General features: G+C 38.4%; 4 protein-coding genes and 1 pseudogene across 4 annotated transcripts; all 5 read right to left on the bottom strand.

The window, feature by feature from the left end:
- Positions 1-2,330: 2,330 nt before the first annotated feature.
- Positions 2,331-3,024, bottom strand: LOC148693783 (isocitrate dehydrogenase [NADP]-like). The gene is made up of 4 exons (XM_088678112.1): positions 2,976-3,024; positions 2,749-2,890; positions 2,561-2,683; positions 2,331-2,472 (listed from the first exon to the last, which is right to left on the bottom strand). The coding sequence occupies exons 1-4, from the start codon at positions 3,022-3,024 to the stop codon at positions 2,331-2,333; spliced, it is 456 nt and encodes a 151-aa protein (XP_088534238.1).
- Positions 3,025-3,086: 62 nt separating this feature from the next.
- Positions 3,087-4,766, bottom strand: LOC137728462 (isocitrate dehydrogenase [NADP]-like). The gene is made up of 7 exons (XM_088678111.1): positions 4,754-4,766; positions 4,178-4,255; positions 4,001-4,102; positions 3,762-3,853; positions 3,551-3,654; positions 3,328-3,396; positions 3,087-3,249 (listed from the first exon to the last, which is right to left on the bottom strand). The coding sequence occupies exons 1-7, from the start codon at positions 4,764-4,766 to the stop codon at positions 3,102-3,104; spliced, it is 606 nt and encodes a 201-aa protein (XP_088534237.1). The 3' UTR covers positions 3,087-3,101.
- Positions 4,767-8,342: 3,576 nt separating this feature from the next.
- On the bottom strand, positions 8,343-9,363 carry LOC137728458 (serine/threonine-protein kinase AGC1-7-like; annotated as a pseudogene).
- Positions 9,364-12,879: 3,516 nt separating this feature from the next.
- Positions 12,880-16,846, bottom strand: LOC137728459 (isocitrate dehydrogenase [NADP]). Its single transcript, XM_088678736.1, is given in 18 exon segments — positions 12,880-13,219; positions 13,308-13,430; positions 13,549-13,691; positions 13,777-13,811; positions 13,971-14,086; positions 14,165-14,237; positions 14,377-14,476; positions 14,580-14,656; positions 14,659-14,670; positions 14,795-14,896; positions 14,972-15,000; positions 15,002-15,047; positions 15,118-15,195; positions 15,332-15,369; positions 15,714-15,823; positions 15,901-15,930; positions 15,932-15,945; positions 16,498-16,846. Coding segments are annotated over 18 exon segments (1,320 nt in total). The 5' UTR covers positions 16,550-16,846; the 3' UTR covers positions 12,880-13,077.
- A 1,880-nt stretch (positions 16,847-18,726) lies between these two features.
- On the bottom strand, positions 18,727-22,535 carry LOC137729952 (serine/threonine-protein kinase RHS3-like). Its single transcript, XM_088677071.1, has 4 exons — positions 22,050-22,535; positions 21,335-21,413; positions 20,436-21,226; positions 18,727-19,975 (listed from the first exon to the last, which is right to left on the bottom strand). Exons 2-4 carry the CDS (start codon positions 21,371-21,373, stop codon positions 19,099-19,101), a joined length of 1,707 nt encoding a protein of 568 aa, XP_088533197.1. The 5' UTR covers positions 21,374-21,413; positions 22,050-22,535; the 3' UTR covers positions 18,727-19,098.
- Positions 22,536-24,054: the final 1,519 nt, after the last annotated feature.

Here is a 24,054-nt window from a genome sequence, read left to right as displayed (position 1 = left end):
TACACATCGACAAATCCTTAATAAAATGAATCGTAGATATTTTCTTTCATCCTTATCGGGATTTTCCCTTTACTTTCTGTTCGTTGCAGTGCCTAACTCGCTGTTTCTGGTCTGTATATATTTTTTTAGGACGTCAAGAAAGAATAGTCGAAAAAAATCTGAGCTTTGCGATGTACTTGTTTGCAGGTCTGTTTCTGCATAAGCTATACAGAGCTAATCGCAGGATGGAAGAGGTGCCAAAACAGTGGAGAAAGTTGCTACTGTGACTATGTTAAAAACATGACCTGAAAGAAGATGATGGCAATGCCAAGCTGCCGTCGCCTTCAAATTTTGTGGTTTAGTACTATGGTAAAGATTGTCGTGTATGTATACATGTGTTAATTTATCAGTCTGACTGTTCATGAGATTTAAACTCATGACCTCGGACAATATCGAAGACTGTACTACTAATCCAAGTGGGTCATTGGCGATAAAAATATGTATTTTTTTGGTACGAAGGATTGATGTATGTGTTTTTCTTATACGAAAATGGATGTATGTTTGATGTTTAAGCAAATTCGAAACCGATAAAGAAAAATTACCTAAGAAATATAAATGTTGTTAGTTGTGTTCCATGATGCAAGGTTTGTTCCAAATAATAAAACAGAGTGGTTGATGATGCAACTTTTAAAGTGAAGGGTATTTTCCCCACGGGAACATTATTGTAATGAAAAAAATGTTAGAGTCCCACGTCGGATTAAGTCTCAAATATCTAGCGTTGACTTGTAACTAAGTAGGATATTAAAATGATTGATGTGTGGTGGAGCCTTGGCGAAGTGGGTATATGATATTTGAAATCTGCTCACCACCAGTTAGTGTATGAGATCACATTAAGCACGTCCTAAGCTACTCAAGTCAGTGACACTCCATTCATTATGAGTAAGTAGCAAACAAGCACCACTATGAATTGATTGGTTGGGCCCATGGCCCATGTTCCACAGATGAAAAATACCTTACCTAGTTTGCTATGTGGCCAAACTCCCTTGTCCGTCACCCGATTAGTGTCTTTTTTAACCTTAGTCATAGTAGAGTAAAGATTAACGTATGTATATACATATATGTGTTTTTAATTCATCAACTTTATATATATATATATATATATATACACGCAAACACAAGCGAGAGTAATAGATGGTGAAATCAAACCTTCAACTTCGGGTGCAACGGAAATTCTCTTCACAATGCTTGAGTCACAAATCACTTCCGATGAAATTCAAACCATCAACTCGTCCTAACAAAATTGATGTATGTTTCTTTTTATCTTTTCTTTTATTATGTGAATCAAGTCTAGATAAGATTCAAACTCAGAATCTCCTCTTAACAAAATTGGAGGATTGGTACCATTAATCAAAATGGTTGTTGGTGATTGATGTACTTTCAAGGTTTATTAAATATAAGAGGCTTGTAGCTCAATTATTTAGGAATATTTCTGCTTGTAATCGAGGCACCTAATAAGTTTTTTAATTTGACGTTAAATTTTTTAATCTTAATTTTTAGATCATTCCTATAAAAAATCACTATTTAGCGTGTGAGGTCCCATGAAGCATGCCCTAACCCATCGACTTGGGCACCCCACCCATGATAAAGTGGGCATCAAATGCAAACCGTTTCTTGTTTTGGTCTCAAGTAAAGAACGGAAGATACTTAGCCAATGAGACCGCGTGATCCGAGATGAAACATGAAACCTTAATCGCACGGAAGCAAAATCCAAGCAATTTAAACTTTTAAAGAAATACGACTTTTGAGTCCCACATCGGGTAAACCCAGGTTGCCACAACTGTTTATAAGGAATTGCATTAAACTTCAGTATCGCCGAGCCTGATAGCACAGGTTTGTAACTAAGCAGGGCATTAAAACGATTGATGGGTGATGGAATCTTGGTCAAGCGAGGCCATGGTGTTTGACATCTGTTCACCACTCTTGTGAAGTCACTTTAAGCACGCCCTAAGCCCCTCGGGTTAGTAGGGGAACCCCATCCTTACGAGCGGGGTAGCAAACAAACAAACACACAATGCAAACACAGTTTGAATCCGACCGAGACCCCCACGATGGGGTAGCGCAGATGAAAACTTCCTAACCTCGGCGTGCTGCTTTGCCGGACTCCTCATCCTACAATCACCTTTTTTTGCTTGTTGAATCTTCTTCAATCAACTGTTGCACGATCATTGCAACTGCAAACCTCTCAATTTCCCAAAACAACGATAAAGTTTGTTACGACAAACAAGTCCCCCATCGCCCATCGGAGACAAATTTATTTGCTCAAGTGTTTGTAAGGTAGTAGTACACTGAGACTAATTATTTCCGGGCCTGGTAACGGGTACTTGTAACCAAACGGAGATTACAACTTTGTCTCTGCTAGACAATCTAACTCTCAACTCATCAGCCACGGCGTCAATGAATTCTTCGGTAGTCAGATGCTGAGACCTAGTTACCCTACACGAAGCATGAAACTTTTTGTCATACAGAAACAGAAAACGCATCTGAAAGTTGCCAACAAAATACGACTCTTGACAACACTTACTTAGGCCCATGGATGAGGAGTGCAATATCCTTGGTCATCTTCCCGGATTCGACAGTTCCTATGCAAGATGCTTCAAGTTTCTCTGTAAAATCTAAGAGTCTGGCATTGCCATCTAACATTGCCCTGATACGATAACACAAAATCCAAATACTGACTTTCAATCACCAGACTACATACTGAGCTAAAACCTGTGTGCAAGACCTCGTGACCATGCAAAGATCGAAGCTATGCTGTTTGTGCTTGTTTCGCCTCCTTTCTGGTGGACCCGGTAATGGCGGGTTACTGTACCATTGGCTGCTTCAGCTTCGATGGTCTTTCCATCTGGGCACACTTGGAATCAAATCCAAGTTTCATACATCCAAACTTATAACTGTACCCCAACAAGCATAGTGAAACATTAGACAGAATTGATTACCAGCATAGATGTCATCAGCCCCGGAGATCCAAAACATTAGCAAACACATTTGCTAGGACCATCAAGGAAATAGCATTTTCTTCCAACAAACGCAGCACCAGACATTAAAAAGGAGAAAGCTGAAGACTAACTCACAGGCTTTAACAAAAGTAAATACAGACCTTGGGCTAAGAAGTCACTTTGCACATTCCCATCACAATTTTTCCATGCCCAAACATAACCTCCACTTTTGAGAGCATAAGCAACCATGTCGTCAATAAGACGATGCTCATACCTCCAAATCAGAGTATTAATTAGTTGAAAATCACCGGAGCTACACAAACTAATCAACTTGGTTGACAAAGTATCTCACCAAATCCCTGCAGCCTCATATCTTGATCTCCAATGAGCTTCATAAACTTCCTGGAAGATGTCCTTGAATCTTCATTAAATTCAAGAGTAAGAAAATGGCAATAAAAAATCCTGTAGTGAAACGTTACATCATAAACTCATACCGACTCATAATGAAACATGGGTAATTATGAACAGAAAAGATTGCACGGTGAAAGATGCAAGGCAACAGGATAACATCATACCTTCCATCATATTTCTTCAGAATAGTATTTTTAGTGCTAAGATAAAGTGGCCACTTTTTCTGGTACGCAGTGTTCATGGAAGCCTCAGCAAAAGCACAGATAGACTGCTCTAACAATTTAAGCATAATAAAAAATAGCTGTCAGCAAATCATTTACAGATGTAATTAGTTTACCAGAAATTTTTATTTTTGCTTGAACGGAAAATTTGAACCTCGTCCGTGTTATACATGGACAAAGCTATGCCTCCAGCGCTAGTAAATCTGTAAACCTCCCACTCTGTCTTCTCATTGGGCCCATCAGGTACTGCAAAGCAATTGATAAGATAATAATGTACCTATATGGTGTGTGTGTGTGTGTGTATAAGAAAAGCACACCAGATTAACTTCTATACAAGTACTTTAAACAGTCAAAAGTCAAACTCAGAAATCTTGAAGCTCCCTACTGAATTACCAAAAACCAATTTAAGTTTTCCAGGTCCTTCTATGATTGCATCGGTTGCTCGGTACTGATCACCAAAAGCATGTCTCCCGATGCATATTGGCATTGTCCAACCTGAAATGAACACCAACTTATAGTTCTTTTGCCATTGATACAAAGGCAAATTTAGATGACAAGCTTATAGCAAACCTGGAACAAGACGGAGAACATTTTTGCAGATAATAGGTTCTCTAAAAACAGTACGTGCAGAAAACCGAAATGCATTGGCTACTTACAATCGGTCAAACACGGAAAATTAAATGGTAAAAACTAAATATTGGGGGAGTATTCAGTTGACCGTTTAAAATGTTCCGTATGGTCCTGTTTGGATTCCTCCACATCTGTTTCAAGTCGAACTCCTTCACACGAGTTTCATCTATAAATATCCAAATAAATGATTCAGATCATCACAATAGTACATTAGCCAAATTGTGTCCGTGAAAAAGGGCCAAGTAGTCCAGTTATTAAGGAGAAATGCATATTGTCTCTCCATTTAAGAATCTATATAATACCTGGAGTTATAGTTGCACACTTTATTGCTACATTGTACCAAGATAGCAAGAAAAAAAGAAGAAGCGGAGTTATACAACGAAAATATAGGAGCATCAACAGGAGATAAAGTTATTTTCATGGAAAAAATTAGTTTTAATAAAGATGATAATTGTTTCAATAGATAACAAATTGTGCCTAGCGTGAACAATTTGTCTTGTATTTCGTTCAAAGTACATGACAAACTCATGTCGAGCGCATTTAAACATGCCAAACTCGTGCCAGTAAAAAAGAAAAGAGAAAGCAGCAATAACTAAAATGAAGATAAAAAAAGTAATGTGCCTGAAGGGTACTTGAGTATAGCAAAGCAACTACGTAGGGAGAATGAGAAGGCATACTTAAGCGTAGCTTCGGCACTTTCAATTGTGACTCTATCATTGGTGGCATCACGATTAAGAATCCCAAGGTCAAAGTACTTGACGTCCAACTCCAGGAAGGGAAAAATAAACTGTGGAACACGGAAACAAGTTGACCAAAATCCTATGAAATCACAGGGAACACATGATAACAAAATTACCTTGTCTTTTATCCATGTCCAGAACACCCCAGTCATTTCATCTCCTGCATCACGGAAAATAATGCATCATAGCTTAAACATGGATAACAAAAAGTTGAATAAATCAGTATCAGTACAGCTCCAAGCCTCCGGCAAAGATATATACATCTCAATTCAGATGTTGCATTGCATCTATGTCCTTACCTTCTAATAATATAAGTTGCACGCAACTCGGCTCAAACGAACAAAAAAGAAGTTTAATCATTTAAATCTATGAACTCAGAAACATCATAGGAGTGGACTGGTGGGTAAGGCGAGAATGCCCACAAGTTGACCAAAATCCTGTAATTCTAAGATCATCTACTTTTATGGAGCATGACAGTTGGGGTGTCCTTAAAACATGGATTGAAGGGCATGCTCTGATCAATGGGATCATCCAAAAACACCACTTTGATCATTTGTATAATGTCTATCCATCCATATTTTCCAGATTAATTCAAGCATTCAAAAAAGCAGAGAAACATGCCATTTTTGAGCAGCTTAAACAAGAGTTAGAAATAAAGCAATGGCGGAAAATAGAAATCAGAGAATCAGATGGGAGTGGAGAGAAATCGTACCGTCCATTTCGACAATTGGGTTGGTCACCTTTATCTTGTCGAACGCCTCCATTTCTCCCTGACACCAAAACAGGTCAAAGTTTTGTGCTTTTTGCTTCGAAAGCTTCGGCGAGAGAAAATAGAATCAGTGAAGAAAAGTGTATATTTGTTGTTTACTTAATGAAATTGAAAGGTCGGAGGCTGAAATGGGAACTGAGAAATGAGAGTGCGTGATGACAAAAACGTTGCATTTCTCGTTCAGATTGTAAGTAGTGAGGTCTCAGAAGAGCGTGTCAACAACTGCTCACTCACCGTCATTCATTTGGATTAACGAGGGAAGAGATCCACCAAAACCACCGAATCCACTTATTCAGATTATTGAAATTTAATCAAACTGCTAGAATTAGTATAACTTTTAAGAATCTCTCTATTTGTAACCGTTGAATTAAATTTTAAGGGCCCAAATGAGTAAACTTGGTGGCTTTGATGGGAAAGATAAAGAAAGGATCTCTTCCCATTTACAAGAAGCAACTCTGACATTTTCACTATTCTATTTGTCTATTTTTTAATAAAAGAACTTTTTATTTACACGTGCGTTTCTTTTGAAATATTTTATTTTTTGTCCAACTGATTTTACATATTTCATCAAACTTACTATACTCAATCCTATTTTCCAATCTCTTGCTAATGCAGTGTGGGAGTTCGAAGTTGAGATGTCTTTTAACACAAAGAAGCAAAGTAATAGTATAGCTAGGTTTTTTTGGGTCAAACTAAATTACTTCCATTAATTAAAAAGACAACTACAAGGAAAAAGGCATCTCACTACCTAAATATAAGCCCAACAACAAATAAGAAAATACAGTAGATAGGCCCAAAGTGGCTAGTTGAACAACAACAAAAAAACCCTAAGACTAAAATGGAAACCAACAGCCACCAGATGTCCCTCCATCGCAAGGCCACCACCACCACCAAGAGGACGAACCAATGGAACAACTGGATCAATGGAAACTAGGGGTGAGTGAGCCACCCGTGCGAATTGTGTCCTTGCATGCCTCAGTACCCCCACCTCCCATGACTACAGCCAGCTATCACAAGGCAGCCATTCATTCAAACAAGAACCAACTACCTTGTTGCAGCATACATCCCAATGGTGTATTACGATCCGCGGTCTCTTTTTAGTGGGGAGGAATAATGCGGTAATGGCGGTTCTCAGACGAGGGAATCGCTCCTCTCTAACCAAATAGTGCTAAAAGCATTTTAACAGCCACTCAACACCCGAGGAGAAGCACACGGGCCGAGTAATAGTGGCCGGTGGTTGAGGATGCATGACGTACTGTAGCATTGGAGCAGGAGAGGGCCATGGAAGTTCATATCTGAGACCAGTTCATGGGAATTGAGACAAAGTTCAAAGAACAAAGCTCAAAGGAAGCCAAAACAAAGATCAAAAGAGAAAAAATGCTGAAATTAAAAAAACTTTTTGTGCGGAAGGATGAAGGAAATAAGGGGGAAGAGGGAAGATGCAAAGGGTAGAGATGGATGGGAAAGAAGGAAGAAGGGCTAGAAAAAGATGGGAAGGATCGATGGGGAAAGATGGGGAAAGAGGGAAGCTGCAGAGGGTGGAGAAGGAAGAGGCTAAAAAAAGGTGGGAGTCGAGCTGCTGCCAACCCCAAGCCGGAGCAAGGAACGGCCGCTACGAGGGTTTTTTTTTTCCTGAAGGTAAAGGGAAAGAAAGGTTTTAGAGAGAGAGAGGTTTTTTCTGTCACTAGATTAATAGCTAGTTAGTATACCTATTTGTGCCTTGAGTTGTGTTATGTATAGTCATGCACAAAGCTTCTAGGGTGCTCTAGAGTACCATACTCCAGGTGTTTTAACTGTTCAATCTTGATTTTTATACTTTTAAATAAAGATTTAACAATTAAAACATCTGAAGTACCATGTACTCTGGAACAATCAAGAAAGTCCCTAGTCATGCATGGTGGGTCTCCTTAATATTTGTCGTTGTACCGGGGTGGCCTCATGGTTGTCGTTAGAATTTTTCTTCATACCTCATCATTGTGAATAGTTGTCTCATGTTGGAAAGTGTATAAGTTATGAAACGACTTATGAGGAGTTGTGTTACTCTCTTATTGTCAATTAATTTTAAAGTGGAACTTTAATTTCATGGTATTAGAGTCTTGAGTGCTTTTATTTTTTGTTTTTAGTATTTTATATTTCGAATATTCACTTTGGGTTTCAAAATAAACCCATTTTGCAGTCCCGAAGGCCTGCTCAAGTAGGCATCTTTACCAAGTGCAAGGAGATGCCTAAACAAGTCAAGGGTAGAGAATATTATACAAGACAGTACTGCTATCTCCCCATACAAATTCTAAACAAGTTTACTATGACAGCATACAATATCCAGGAGTTGTATCATTAACACAATCTACTTTTCAATTCAGCCTGAGGAGTTCCATAAATCAACACGAAATTCCGGAGCAACGGAACAAGTATTAGTCCTACTTTGAACAAATTGACAGTATGTTACACCAGATCAGATACAAATCATATACAATGTAGTACACATAGACAAATCCTTAAACAGAAATCGACGCATATACACGCAAAAGAATGACACACAAAACATTAGATGCAATTTCCATCCCTATATATGTGTTTTTATTTCTGTCAACAGATGTTTTCTCTGTGAAACCCTCAACATGTAATGATAAGTATATTTATCATTGGGTTGCCACGTTTTGCTCTTTGTACAATGTAGTTTTCCTCCCGAGAATGTAAAATATCATCCTAAAGGAGTGCTAGAAGTACTCAAAATCTACATAAGATGAATCATTACTACCGTTCTTCTTATCACTTCCCACATCTGTCATCTTTTTGTCTGCAGAGTTGGCCTCCTTGCTGGCATATTGTGAAAAGTTTACCGGTTCAGGAACATGGGGAGGCGTGGCACATCTCACCAGAGCCCATTTCACTCCCTCGAAAAATGGGTGTTGCTTTATTTCTGTGGCACCCCTTTTGTACGCAATTCGTTTATGTGGTTCTTTCACCAAGAGTCCTCGTATGAGATTACGCACCACAACGCTTACTTGTGGTGTTTCTGGGAATTTCAGAGGCTGGCCTACAACGTTGAAGAGCGTGGCACGATTTCCTTGACCTTTGAAGGGGGTTGTCCCATGTAAGAGCTCGTATAAGAAGATACCAAATGTCCACCAGTCCACTGCACTACCATGGCCCTCTCCGCGAATAATCTCTGGGGCTAGATATTCGCGTGTTCCAACAAATGACATGGAACGCACATTTGTAGGCTCTGCCATCAGTTCAGGGAGGGATCCATTAGCCGAAAGGCCAAAATCTGATTTGGATTTCCGGTTTTTCTTGGTAGGTAAAATGCGTGGAAAGAAATTGGAAGGCTACATACAACCATGCACAGCAAGGTCATCGTCTCAAATGCCCCCGCCACCACCACCACCACCGGCAGCACCACCATTGCTTACATGGGCAGATGAAGACTTGACTAGTGTAGGATTGACAGAACAACGGCGTGAGAGATCGAAGTCTGAGAGCATGATATGACCCTCGTCTCTTACTAGAACATTTTCTGGTTTCCTCTTTTTTATCGTAAAATATTTAGAATGGAAACGTGAGAGTTGAACACTAGCCATGAGTGCGGCAGTAGGTGTTCTTACCACCAGACCCATTTTAACAAAGTTCAGTAAACCTCATTATGGGGTTTAAATTATTTCCGTACTGTACTACCAGCGTATACTCAATATAAATGAATCGTAAATATTTTATTTGATCCTTATAGGGATTTTCCTTTTGCTTTCTGTTCATTGCAGTACCTAACTCGCTGTTTCTGGTCTGTATATTTTTTTAAGACATAAAGAAAGAATAGTCGGAAAAAATCTGCATAAGCTATAGAGAGCAAATCGCAGGATGGATGAAGAGCCAAAACAGTGGAGAAAGTTGCTACTGTGACTATGGAAACCTGAAAGAAGATGATGGCAATGCCAAGCTGCCTTCACATTCAAATTTCGTGGTTTAGTACTATAGTAAAGATTGTCGTGTATGTATACATGTGTTAATTTATCAGTCGGACTGTTCATGAGATTTAAATTCATGACCTCCTCGGACAATATCGAAGACTGTACTACTAATCCAAGTGGGTCATTGACTCATTGGCGATTGATGTATGTATTTTTTTTTGTGATGTATGTGTTTATCTTATGCGAAAATGGATGTAAGTTTGATGTTTAAGCAAATTCGAAACCGATAAAGAAAAATTACCTAAGAAATATAAATCTTGTTAATTGTGTTCCCCGATGCAAGGTTAGTGCCAAATAATAAAACAGAGTGGTTAATGATGCAACTTTTTAAGTGAAGGATATTTTACCCCCGGAAACATCATTGTAACGAAAAAAATGTTGGAGTCCCACGTCGGATTAAGTCTCATATATCTATTATTAGTTTGTAAGTAAGTAGGATATTAAAGTGATTGACGTGTGGTGGAGCCTTGGCAAAATGGGTATATGATGTTTGAAACCTGCTCACCACCAGTTAGTGTATGAGATCACATTAAGCACTTCCTAAGCTAGTTAGGTTAGTGGCACTTCATTCATTATGAGTAGATAACAAACAAGCACAACTATGAATCGATTGGTTGGGCCCATGGCCCATGTTCCACAGATGAAAAATACCTTACCTAGCTTGCTGTGTGGCCAAACTCTCTTGTCTGCTACCCGATTAGTGTCCTTTTTAACCTTAGTCATAGTAGAGTAAAGATTAAAGTACGTATATACATATGTGTTTTTAATTCATCAACTTTTGTTTTTTTTTTTTTATACAAGCGAGAGTAAAAGATGGTGAAATCAAACCTATGTTTCTTTTTATCTTTTCTTTTATTATGTGAATCAAATCTAGATGAGATTCAAACTTAGAACCTCCTCCTAAAAAAATTGGAGGATTGGTACCATTAATCAAAATGGTCGTTGGTGATTGATGTAACTTGAAAGTTTATTAAATATGAGAGGTTTGTAACTCAATTGTTTAAGAATATTTCTGCTTGTAATCAAGGCACCTAATATGTTTTTTAATCTGACGTTAAATTCTTTAATCTTAATTTTAAGATCATTCCTATAAAAAATCAATATTTAGTGTGTGAGGTCCCATGAAGCATGCCCTAACCCATCGACTTGGGCACCCCACCCATGATAAAGTGGGTAGCAAATGCAAACCGTTTCTTGTTTGGTCTCAACTAAAGAACGGAAGATGCTGAGACAATGAGACCTAGTGATCCTAGATGAAACATGAAACCTTTATCGCACGGAAACAAAATCCAAGCAATTTAAACTTATAAAGAAATACGACTTTTGAGTCCCACATCGGGTAAACCCTTGTTGCCATAACTGTTTATAAGGAATTGCATTAAATTTGAGTATTGCCGAGCCTGGTAGCATAGGTTTATAACTAAGTAGGGCATTAAAGTAATTGATGGGTGATGGAATCTTGGTCAAATGAGGCTTATGGTGTTTGAAATCTGTTCACCACTCTTGTGAAGTCACTTTAAGCACGCCCTAAACCCCTCATGTTAGTAGGGGCATCCCACCCTTACGAGTGGGGTAGCGAGCAAACAAACACACAATGCAAACACAGTTTGAATCGACTGAGACCCCCCGATGGGGTAGCGCAGATGAAAGCTACCTAACCTCGGCGTGCTGCTTTGCCGGACTCCTCGTCCTACAATCACCTTTGTTTGCTTGTTGAATCTTCTTCAATGTTGACATGGAGTCGAAGGGTATAAAAACAAATTGTGTGATTGTTAGTTTAATTCTTCAGTGTATGTGTAAGATGGGCATGCCTTCTGAAGCGGTGGATCAGTTTACAGAATATAAGAACTTGGGTATCTATCTTGACGAGGTTTCGTAGAATTTCTTGAAGAGATGAAGTGTAAGCATATGGTTTTAGATATTATGCATTACACAACATTGAGCTCATATTAAGCATGTTCTAAGCTACTCAGGTTAGTGACACTTCATTCATTATGAGTAGATAGCAAACAAGTACAACTATGAATCGATTGGTTGGGCCCATGGACCATGTTCCACAGATGAAAAATATCTTACCTAGCTTGCTGTTTGGCCAAACTCCCCTATCCGCCACCTAATTAGTGTCTTTTTTAACATTAGTCACAGTAAAGTTAACATATGTATATACATATATGTGTTTTTAATTCATCAACTCTTTTTTATTGTTTTTATTTTTTATATACAAGCGAGAGTAAGGAGATGGTGAAATCACACCTTGAACTTCGGGTGCAACGGAAATTCTCTTAAACTTGAGTCACAAATCACTTCCTATGAAATTCAAACCATCAGCTCGTCCCAACAAAATTGATGTATGTTTCATTTTATCTTTTCTTATATTATGTGAATCAAATCTAGATGAGATTCAAACTCAGAATCTCCTCCTAAGAAAATCGGAGGATTGGTACCATTAATCAAAATGGTTGTTGATGATTGATGTACTTTCAAGGTTTAATTAAATATAAGAGGCTTGTAACTCAGTTGTTTAGGAATATTTTTGCTTGTAATCAAGGCACCTAATAAGTTTTTTAATCTGACTTTAAATGTTTTAATCTTAATTTTAACATCATTCCTAAAAAAAACCACTTTTTGGTGTGTGAGGTCCCATGAAGCATGCCCCAACCCATCGACTTGGGCAGCAAGTGCAAACAGCTTCTTGTTTTGGTCTCAAATAAAGAACAGAAGATGACAATGAGACCTAGTGATCCTAGATCAAACATGAAAATTTTATCGCACGGAAACAATATCTAAGGAATTTAAACTTTTAAAGAAATACGACTTTTGAGTCCCACATTGGGTAAACCCTGGTTGCCACAGCTGTTTATAAGGAATTGCATTAAACTTCAGTATCTCCGAACCTGGTAGCGCAGGTTTGTAACTAAGCAGGGCATTAAAACGATTGATGGGTGATGGAATCTTGGTCAAGCGAGGCCATGGTGTTTGAAATCTGTTCACAACTCTTGTGAAGTCACTTAAAGCACGCCCTAAGCCCCTCGGGTTAGTAGGGGCACCCCACCCTTACGAGCGGGGTAGCAAAACAAACAAACACACAATGCAAACACAGTTTGAATCCGACTGAGACCCCCCCGATGGGGTTGCGCAGATGAAAACTTCCTAACCTCGGCGTGCTGCTTTGCCGGACTCCTTATCCTACAATCACCTTTTTTTTGCTTGTTGAATCTTCTTCAATCAACTGTTACTCGATCATTGCAACTGTAAACCTCTCAATTTCCCAAAACAACGATAAAGTTTGTTACGACAAACAAGTCCCCCATGGCCCATCGGAGACAAACTTATTTGCTCAAGTGTTTGTAAGGTAGTACACTGAGACTAATTATTTCCGGGCCTGGTAACGTGGACTTTTAACCAAACGGAGATTACAACTTTGTCTGTGCTAGACAATCTAACTCTCAACTCATCAGCCACGGCGTCAATGAATTCTTCGGTATTCAGATACTGAGACCTAGTTACCCTACACGAAGCATGAAACTTTCTTTCATACAGAAACAGAAAACGCATCTGAAAGTTGCCAACAAAATACGACTCTTGACAACACTTACTTAGGCCCATGGATGAGGAGTGCAAGATCCTTGGTCATCTTCCCAGATTCGACAGTTCATACGCAAGATGCATCAAGTTTCTCTGTAAAATCTAAGATTCTGGCATTGCCATCTAACTTTGCCCTGATACGATAACACAGGTTTACTCAAACTCTTATCTGATGTTTCAAACAATTTCTAAACGTAGACACAAAATCCAAATACTGACTTTCAACCACCAGACTACATACTGAGCTAATACCTGTGTGCAAGACCTCGTGACCATGCAAAGATCGAAGCTATGCTGTTTGTGCTTGTTTCGCCTCCTTTCTGGTGGACCCGGTAATGGCGGGTTACTGTACCATGGGCTGCTTCAGCTTCGATGGTCTTTCCATCTGGGCACACCTGGAACCAAATCCATGTTTTCATACATCCAAACTCATAACTGTACCCCAACAAGCATAGCGAAATATTAGACAGAATTGATTACCAGTATAAATGTCATCAGCCCCAGAGATCCAAAACCTGTATCAAAGTTCATTGAAAGGTAACCAAACATTAGCAAACACATTCGCTAGGACAATCAAGGAAATAGCATTCGCTTCCAACAAACGCAGCACCACATGTTAAAAAGAGAAATAGTTGAATACTAACTCAAAGACTTTAACAAAAGTAAATACAGACCTTGGGCTAAGAAGCCACTTTGCACATCCCCATCATAATTTTTGCACGCCCAAACATAACCTCCTTCACTTTTGAGAGCATAAGCAACCATGTTGTCAATAAGACGATGCTCATACCTTCAAATCAGAGTACTAATTAGTTGAAAATCACCGGACCTACAGAAACTAATCAGCTTGGATGACAAGTTATCTCACCAAATCCCTGCAGCTTCATATCTTGATCTCCAATGAGCTTCATAAGCTTCCTGGAAGATGTCCTTGAACCTTCATTAAATTCAAGAGTAAGAAAATGGCAATAAAAATCCTGTAGTGAAACGTTACATCATAGTCACACCGACTCATAATGTACCATGGGTAATTATGAAAAGAAAAGACTGCACGGTGAAAGATGAAAGACAACAGAATAACATCATATTTCTTCAGAATAGTATTTTTAGCGCTAAGATAAAGTGGCCACTTTTTCTGGTATGCAGTGTTCATGGAAGCCTCACCAAAAGCACAGATAGACTGCTCTCACAATTTAAGCAGAATAAAAATAGTTGTTAAACCATTTACAGAGGTAACCAGTTTACCAGAACATTTTATTTCTGCTTAAACGGAAAATTTGAACCTCTTCCATCTTATACATGGACAATGCTATGCCTCCAGCACCAGTAAATTTGTAAACCTCCCACTCTGTCTGTTCATAGGCCCATCAGGTACTGCAAAGCAATTGGTAAGATAATAATGTACCTATATGGTGTGTGTGTGTGTGTGTAAGAAAACCGCACCAGATTAACTTCTATACAAGAACTTTAAACAGTCAGAAGTCAAACTCAGAATTACCAAAACCCAATTTAAGTTTTCCAGGTCCTTCTATGATTGCATCAGTTGCTCAGTACTGATCACCAAAAGCATGTCTCCCAATACATATTGGCATTGTCCAACCTGTAATGTCCACTAACTTATAGTTCTTTTGACAATGATACAAAGGCAAATTTAGATGACAAACTTGTAGCAAACCTGGAACAAGACGGGGAACATTTCTGCAGAATAGGTTCTCTAAAAACAGTACCGACAGAACACCAAAATGCATTGGCTACTTACAATCGGTCAAACAAAGAATATACAATAGTAAATACTAAATATTGGGAGAGTATTCAATTGACAATTTAAAATGTTCCGTATGGTCCCATTTGGACTCCTCCACATCTGTTTCAAGTTGAACTCGTTCACACGAGTTTCATCTATAAATATCCAAATAAATGATCCAGATCATCACAATAGTACGTTGGCCAAATCATGTCCATGATAAAGGGCCAAGTAGTCCATTTATTAGGGAGAAATGCACATTGTCTCTAAATTTAAGAATCTATATAATACCTGGAGTTATAGTTGCACACTTTATTGCTACATTGTACCTACGATAACAAGCAAAAACAGGAAGCAAATTTATACAACAAAAATAAAGGAGCATCAACAGGTGATAAAGTAATTTTCATGAAAAAATTAGTTTCAATAAAGATGATAATTGTTTCAATAGAATATGACAAATTGTGCCTAGCACGAACAATTTGACTTGTCATTCCGTTCAAAAGTATATGACAAACTCATGTCCAGCCCATTTAAACATGCCAAACTTGTGCCAGTAAAAAAGGAAAAAGAAAGCAGCAACAACTAAAATGAAGGGAAGAAAAACAGTAATGTTCATGAAGGGTAGTTGAGTATAGCAAAGCAACTGTGAAGGGAGAATGATAGGGCACACTTAAGAGTAGCTTCAGTACTTTCAGTTGTGACTCTATCATTGGTGGCATCGCTATTAAGAATCCCAAGGTCGAAGTACTTGATATCCAACTCCAGGAAGGGAAAAATAAGCTGTGGAACACGAAAACAAGTTTCCGATTCATCAACAACTCCATGAAATCACAGGGAACACATGATAACAAAATTACCTTGTCTTTTATCCATGTCCAGAACACCCCCAGTCATTTCATCTCCTGCATCACGGAAAATAATGCATCATGGCTTAAACATAGATAACAAAAAGTTGAATAAATCAGTATCAGTACAGCTCCAAGCCTCCGGCAAAGATATATACATCTCAATTCAGATGTTGCATTGCATCTATGTCCTTACCCTCTAATAAGATAATTTGCATGCAATTCGGCTCAAACGAACAAAAAAGAAGTTTAATCATTTAATTCTATGAGCTCAGAAACATCATAGGAGTGGACTGGTGGGTAAGGCGAGAATGCCCACAAGTTGACCAAAATCCCGTAATTCTAAGATCATATACTTTTATAGAGCATGACAGTTGGGGTGTCCTTAAAACATGGATTGAAGGGCATACTCTGATCAATGGGATCATCCAAAAACACCACTTTGATCATTTGTATAATGTCTATCCATCCATATTTTCCAGATTAATTCAAGCATTCAAAAAAGCAGAGAAACATGCCATTTTTGAGCAGCTTAAACAAGAGTTCGCAACAAAACAATGGCGGAAAATAGAAATCAGAGAATCAGATGGGAGTGGAGAGAAATCGTACCGTCCATTTCGACAATTGGGTTGGTCACCTTTATCTTATCGAACGCCTCCATTTCTCCCCTGACACCAAAACAGGTCAAAGTTTCTTGCTTTTTGCTTCGAAAGCTTTCGGCTTTGGCGAGAGAAAATAGAATCAGCGAAGAAAAGTGAATATTTGTTGTTAACTTAATGAAATTGAAAGGTCGGAGGCTGAAATGGGAACCTAGAAATGAGAGTGCGTGATGACAAAAACGTTGTATTTCTCGTTCAGATTGAAAGTAGTGAGGCCTCAGAAGAGCGTGTCAAGAATTGCTCACACACTGTCATTCATTTGGATTAACGAGGGGAAGAGATCCTCTCCGGATCTCTCCCACAAAATCATCAAGTTCATTCATCTAGGTCTTTGAAATTTGATCAAATAGTTAAAATTATTATAACTTTTAAAGAACCTTAGTTGTACTGTTAGATCAAATTTTATGGACCCAGATAAGTGGACTTGACGATTTTGGTGAAAAAGATCCGGAAATGATCTCTTCCTATTAACGAGAAGCAACACAAACATTTTTACTATTCTATTTATCTATTTTTTAATAAAAGAACTTATTATTTAAACGTGCTTTTTTTTTTTTGAAATATTTTATTTTTTGTCCAACTAATTTTACATATTTCATCAAACCTACTATACTCAATCCTGTTTTCCAATCTCTTGCTAACACATTGTGGGAGTTCGAAGTTGAGACGTCTTTTAACACAAAGAAGAGAAGTATTAATATAACTAGATTTTTTTGTTTTTGGTCAAACTAAATTACTTCCATTAATTAGAAAGACTAGTACAAGAAGGCAACCCATTACCTAAATACAAGCCCAAAGTGGCCAGCTGAACAACAACAAAAAAACCCTCAGACTGAAATGGAAACCAGCAGCCACTAGATGTCCCTCCATCGCAAGGCCACCACCACCATCAAGAGGACGAACCAACGAAACAACTGGATCAATGGAAAATGGGGGTGAGCTAGCCACCCGCGCAGTGAGCACTCCCATAATCCTACCAAATAGTGCTAAAAGCACTTTAACAACCACTCAACACCCGAGTAGAAGCACACGAGTAGAGTAGTAGAGGCCGGTGGTTGAGGATGTGCGACGTACAGTAGCATCAAAGCAGGAAAGGGCCATAGAGGTCCAGATATGAGACCAGCTCATGGGAATTGAGACAAAGTTCAAAGAACAAAGCTCAAAGGAAGCCAAAACAAAGATCAAAAGAGAAAAAGTGCTGAAATTAAAAAAAAACTTTTTGAGTGGAAGGATGGGGGAAGGATGAAGGAAAGAAGGGGGAAGAGGGAAGATGCAAAGAGTAGAGATGGATGGAAAGAAAAGATGGGGAAAGAAGGAAGCTGCAAGGGGTGGAGAAGGAAGAGGAAGAGGGAAGGAAGACTAGAAAGAGGTGGGAGTCGGGTTGCCGCCAACCCCAAGTCAGAGTAAGGAGCGGCGACTAAGAGGGTTTCTTTTTTCCTGAAGGCAGAGGGAAATAAAGGTTTTAGAGAGAGAGGTTTTTTCTGTCCCTAGATTAATAGCTAGTTAGTATACCTTTTTGTGCCTTGAGTTGTGTTATGTATAGTCATGGACAAAGCTTCTAGGGTGCTCTATAGTACCATACTCCAGGTGTTTTAACTATTTGATCTCGATTTTTATACTTTTAAATAAAGATTTAACAATTAAAACATCTGGAGTACCATGTAATCTAGAGCAATCAAGAAAATCCCTAGTCATGCATGGTGGGTCTCCTTAGTATTTCTCGTTGTGCCGGGGTGGCCTCTTCGTTGTCGTTAGAATTTTTCATCAGACCTCATCAATGTGAATAGTTGTCTCATATTGGAAAGTGTATAAGTTATGCAATGACTTATGTGGAGTTGTGATACCCTCTTATTCTCAATTAATTTTAAAGTGGAACTTTAATTTCATGGTATTAGAGTCTCGCGTGTTTTTATTTTTTTTGTTTTTAGTATTTTATACTTCGAATATTCACTTTGGGTTTCAGAATAAACCCATTTTGCAGTCCCAAAGGCCTGCTCAAGTAGGCATCTTTACCAAGTGCAAGGAGATGCCTAAACAAGTCAAGGGTAGAGAATAATATACAAGACAGTACTGCTATCTCCCCATACAAATTCTAAACAAGTTTACTATGACAGCATACAATATCCAGGAGTTGTATCATTAACACAATCTACTTTTCAATTCAGCCTGAGGAGTTCCATAATCAGCACGAAATTCCGAAGCAACGGAACAAGTATTAGTCCTACTTTGAACAATTTGACAGTATGTTACACCAGACCAGATACAAATCATATACAATGTAGTACACATCGACAAATCCTTAAACAGAAATCGACGCATATACACGTGAAAGAATGACACACAAAACTTTAGATGCAATTTCCATCCCTATATATGTGTTGTTATTTCCCCTTGCCTAGAAAGAAATCAATATTATTCTGATAACAAATGTTTTCTCTGTGAAACCCTCAACATGTAATGATAAGTATATACCTCATTGGGTTGCAACGTTTTGCTCTTTGTACAATGTAGTTTTCCTCCCGAGAATGTAAAATATCATCCTAAAGGAGTGCTAGAAGTACTCAAAATCTACATAAGATGAATCATTACTACCGTTCTTCTTATCACTTCCCACATCTGTCATCTTTTTGTCTGCAGAGTTCGCCTCCTTGCTGGCATATTGTGAAAAGTCTACCGGTTCAGGAACATGGGGAGGCGTGGCACATCTCACCAGAGCCCAGTTCACTCCCTCGAAAAATGGGTGTTGCTTTATTTCTGTGGCACCCCTTTTGTACGCAATTCGTTTATGTGGTTCTTTCACCAAGAGTCCTCGTATGAGATTACGCGCCACAACACTTACTGGTGGTGTTTCTGGGAATTTCAGAGGCTGGCCTACAACGTTGAAGAGCGTGGCACGATTTCCTTGACCTTTGAAGGGGGTTGTCCCATGTAAGAGCTCGTATAAGAAGATACCAAATGTCCACCAGTCCACTGCACTACCATGGCCCTCTCCGCGAATAATCTCTGGGGCTAGATATTCGTGTGTTCCAACAAATGACATGGAACGCACATTTGTAGGCTCTGCCATTAGTTCAGGGAGGGATCCATTAGCTGAAAGGCCAAAATCTGATTTGGATTTCCGGTTTTTCTTGGTAGGTAAAATGCGTGGAAAGAAATTGGAAGGCTGCATACAACCATGCACAGCAAGGTCATTGTCTAAAATGCCCCCGCCACCACCACCACCACTGGCAGCACCACCATTGCTTACATGGGCAGATGAAGACTTGACTAGTGTAGGATTGACAGAACAACGGAGTGAGAGATCGAAGTCTGAGAGCATGATATGACCCTCATCTCTGACTAGAACATTTTCTGGTTTTAAATCCCTGTACACAATTCCTAGCATGTGCAGATACTCAAGTGCTAACAAAACCTGTGATGCATAAAACCTGCCAAAGGATAAAAAGTAAGAAACATCTTGCCCAATCTAAACAGCTAAACTTTCATCATGCTTTGATAAAAGAATTCTATCAGTCAGCATATAAACATATGCACTTCTGCACCTGGCAAGAACCATTCTTTTCCGTGCCATTGTCCATAAACACGGAAATGAAAGAGACCCTTAATCTACGTTATGTATCCAACTTTCAATGAAATAACTCTTGCATCTAAAAAAAAATTAATTTAACATGACATCTACATCCCTTAAAATGCAAGAAAGGTACTCTAACTGTGCAACTTAAGCAGTGAATTGAAGCATCAAACTAGTATTTCCAAGACAAACCTCATTAATCATGCTTGTAAGGAAATTTAATAGTACAGATCAAAGATCAAATACATATTAAAAGTTAATCACAATCAATAATTAACTAAATATTATGCAATCTGAAAAACTGGAAAGGTACTAACCGTGAAGCTTCCTCTGTAAAATGCTTGTTTGGTTGCTTCTGCCGAAGAGAGTGTAGATTACCTCCACTACAGTACTCCATGACCAAGCAATAGAACTTATCGGTTTCAAAGTAAGAATAGAGAGTGGGCAAGAATGGGTGGTCAAGAAGTCCAAGTATCTCTCTTTCTGTCTGTGCTCGCAAGAGCTTGTTTCTACTAGCAAGAGATGCCTTGTCCATGACCTTCATGGCAAAAAACGTGTTTGTTCCTCTGAGTTCAACAAGATAGACACTGCCAATATCTCCATATCCTAGGCGCTTGAGAAGCCGAAAATGGCTAAGATTAAGTGGGGAACCTTTAGAGACCATGTTAATGGCATCCCACCGCACATCACCACCAGTATGAGGCCTGAGGGGTGTACTGGAGGAGCTCTCTAAGCTGTCAGAGCGGGAGCTACTGCCGCTCATTTGGGTAAGGTTGGTGACAGAATTGCTACTTTTCATACCTCCTGTAGCCCTTCCTGTTGAAGTGGTTAGAAGTTCAGAATTCGCAGGTGCCATTGGGCTTGGAAATGGACGATTGTTGGTGGTTGTCTCAGCTGTAGTCTTAGTACTGAGTTCTGTTCCTTTGGAAACTTGATCCACTTTCTGAGGTCCACCTGATGGATTATTAGTTGAACTGGCATTAAACTTTCCTATTCTATCCACATTTTTGGGGCAGTTAACCTTATCATTTGATGAATTGGCACCACTCTTGAACTGAAATTCCATCTTGGTTCCACATTGTGCTTCTTCTGATGAGCTATAGCTCATCTGCATTAGAGCAAGAAAGAATTTTAAGACGTAGATATTGCTAGATTAACTCCTTTACAGAACAAAAATGCATGACAAGAATCAACATAATCAATATGGAGCGCTTACCTCAGAAGAGTCAGAAAAATTGGATGGATTTGAAGACATGAATTGGGGTAACAACGACAACACCCCTTAAAGGCAATTCCTGATCATATCGTCACCAAAAAAAAAAAAAAAAAAAAAAAAAAAAAAAAAACACCATTACTTGTAGCACAAGATAATGTCGATTTAACCTACAGTCACGCAACAACATCCGCAGTCTTCAGCACGTAAAAGTATACTATACTCATCAAAACATCATCTACCAAAACCTAACCCTCTAACCATCCAATTACAAAACCCTTTAAACTGACATCCTCAGGAGGAGCAAGGAGCCTAAACTCCTCATTTATGATCATGTTGGTAACAATCACCATTAAAAGAATAAAAATCCTCTGCTACAAGCAACAATATATTCTACTTATTTATGGTCAAAGAACATACATTCTTTGTATGCATATCTAAATCAAAGCATAATAAAATCAAAGATAAAAACCAGTATGTGGTGGGCACGTAGGAGACAGACGCATAAACCAAAGTCAATGTACAGAAATTAAAACTGCATTAATTAAATCAAATTAGAACTAGTCATATCTACACAGATAAACTAAGCAAAAAAAAATCAAAGAACAAAAAAACTAAGCAAAAACAAATCAATGCAAACGCAAAAACAAAAAAGAAACCCGTCTGCAACAAAAGAAACCCATCCGAAACAAAAGAGGGCAGGGAATGCAGAACCCACCAGAAACTCAATGCGGCAATGAAAACCGATAAAGCTGCAATCTTTATCCCTTTGAAGCAGGGATTGTTTGTTCCCCAAGCAACTGTCAAGGGAAGACAAAATCTTTGTTGAAAAATGGAGAGAAAACGAAAGAAGGAGTCATGGGTTGGAAAGGGAATGGGAAATGGTGGGAATTGGTGGGAATTGAGAAGGGGAATGAGCTGGTTCTTGGGTGGACCACCACACAGGCCCGGAATCAGGAGGAGGAGAAGGTCTGAAGAGAAAATGGGAGAGAAAATTGTGGAACAAAACGAAACTAGAATTAGGAAAATCCAATTTTCCATTTTCCATTTTATAAATGTGAGAGAAATTAAAGATTTTGGGAATTTTGGGATTGTGTTTTTGTTTAACTTGAGGAAAGAGAGGGAGGCAGGGAGGGAGGGAAACGGTCACAGCTATGGGGGATGGATGGTTGGCCGTTTAATCCTCTGTGAAATAGTGGTCGGCGGGGCTTCTGTTCCTCTGTGGACACCACTAACTCTAGCCTTCCAACCGGATGAGCTGGCCTCTCATGGTCCAATGATTGGTGGACATGTGTGATATAAGTTTTGAGAAGAAAATTTTGTTAGGAGAGATTCTTCTATTCGGAACCCAAACAAAGCATTTATTGGAAATGTACCAATTTTTTTGTGAAATGTACCAATTTTTTTGTACATTATGGATACATTCTTTTGCCATTTATTATTTCTTATTTTTACATAGTTTTTATCCATTTATTCAATCAAAATGTTTGAATTTTTTTATTGTAACCATTTCTAATAGTATTATAATGACGGATTTTAAATTTATAGGATTATAAATCTCATAAAATATCAAACAATTAATGTCAAAACTATAAAAATATAAATAGTAATAGTAATATAACGAGGTGTATAAAGTCAAAGGACCTTGATCAAACTTTGAATACTATTAAGGTTTTAATCAAATAATGTTAAAGATTAAGAACCGCATCCAAAGTATGCCGTTTAGAAACACAAGAGAATTCTTGATTTGGCATTGCCCTTTTGTTTTTCTTCTCACATCTGTTGGGATTTTGGAAAGGAATTGAAAACTTATGTGCTTTAGTATTTAGAAAAAAACTCCACTCAAATAAAGATTGAATTTTTTTATGACACAGATTCACTAATGTTGTGGCCAATGGTGTTTCATCATGCAATGCATATGCCCATTTACATTGCACTTTTGATCTAGTTTGGCTTCTACGATTGGATTGGAATGAATAACCGACCATATTCAAGGTGTATTGAGAATAGTGGGGTCATTTATTTTTTTCATTTTATTTCTTTAGACCTTCTTTGCGACTAAAAGAGCGAACCTTGGCACAATAGAAAGATTTCCCCTTTGTGATCAAAATGTCATAGGTTCGAGTTGTGAAAACAACCTCTTTGCAAAGCAAGATAGGGCTGCGTATTGTTGAATAAGAAGAGTATCTAAGATAACTCTAATGATCCCAAGAAGAAGAAAAATAGAGCACACTCTTAAAGAAAGCTCACAAAACAAACTAATTAGCAAAGCTTTTCTTATTTAGCTCTAGGCTTTGTTTTTCCTTGGATGATATACAATGCTTGGGGACTTGGGTATTTATAGCAAACCAAATGAAAGCTACACCACACACTTAATTAAACTAAGATTATTTGCTACCACACAAAACTCATTAATTGCACCTAATTTTTTCCACTCAACCATACCTAACATTGCCTAACTTTGCAATTGTAAGCAATTACATCATCAAACTAGATATAGACTTAAACTTTAGATTGGGTTGTGGATTACTTATGGTTTTGGGCTGACATTGATTCTCAACACTCCTCCTCAATGTCAGCTCTCATTCTTTGCACTGTGCTGAGCAGACAGCGAAAATTTTCGAGCTTGCCTGTACTTAAACTTTTTGTGAACAAGTCTGCAACTTGATCATTCGTCTTGACCTGTCTCATCTCAATCTCTTCTTGTAGAACCTTTTCTCTGA

The sequence above is a fragment of the Pyrus communis genome, chromosome 10 (assembly GCF_041283825.1).
Source record: "Pyrus communis isolate YQ-2024b chromosome 10, ASM4128382v1, whole genome shotgun sequence".
NCBI lineage: Eukaryota > Viridiplantae > Streptophyta > Magnoliopsida > Rosales > Rosaceae > Pyrus > Pyrus communis.
The sequence above is the reverse complement of the archived record's forward strand: the minus strand, read 5'-3'. Positions and strand labels throughout refer to the sequence as shown.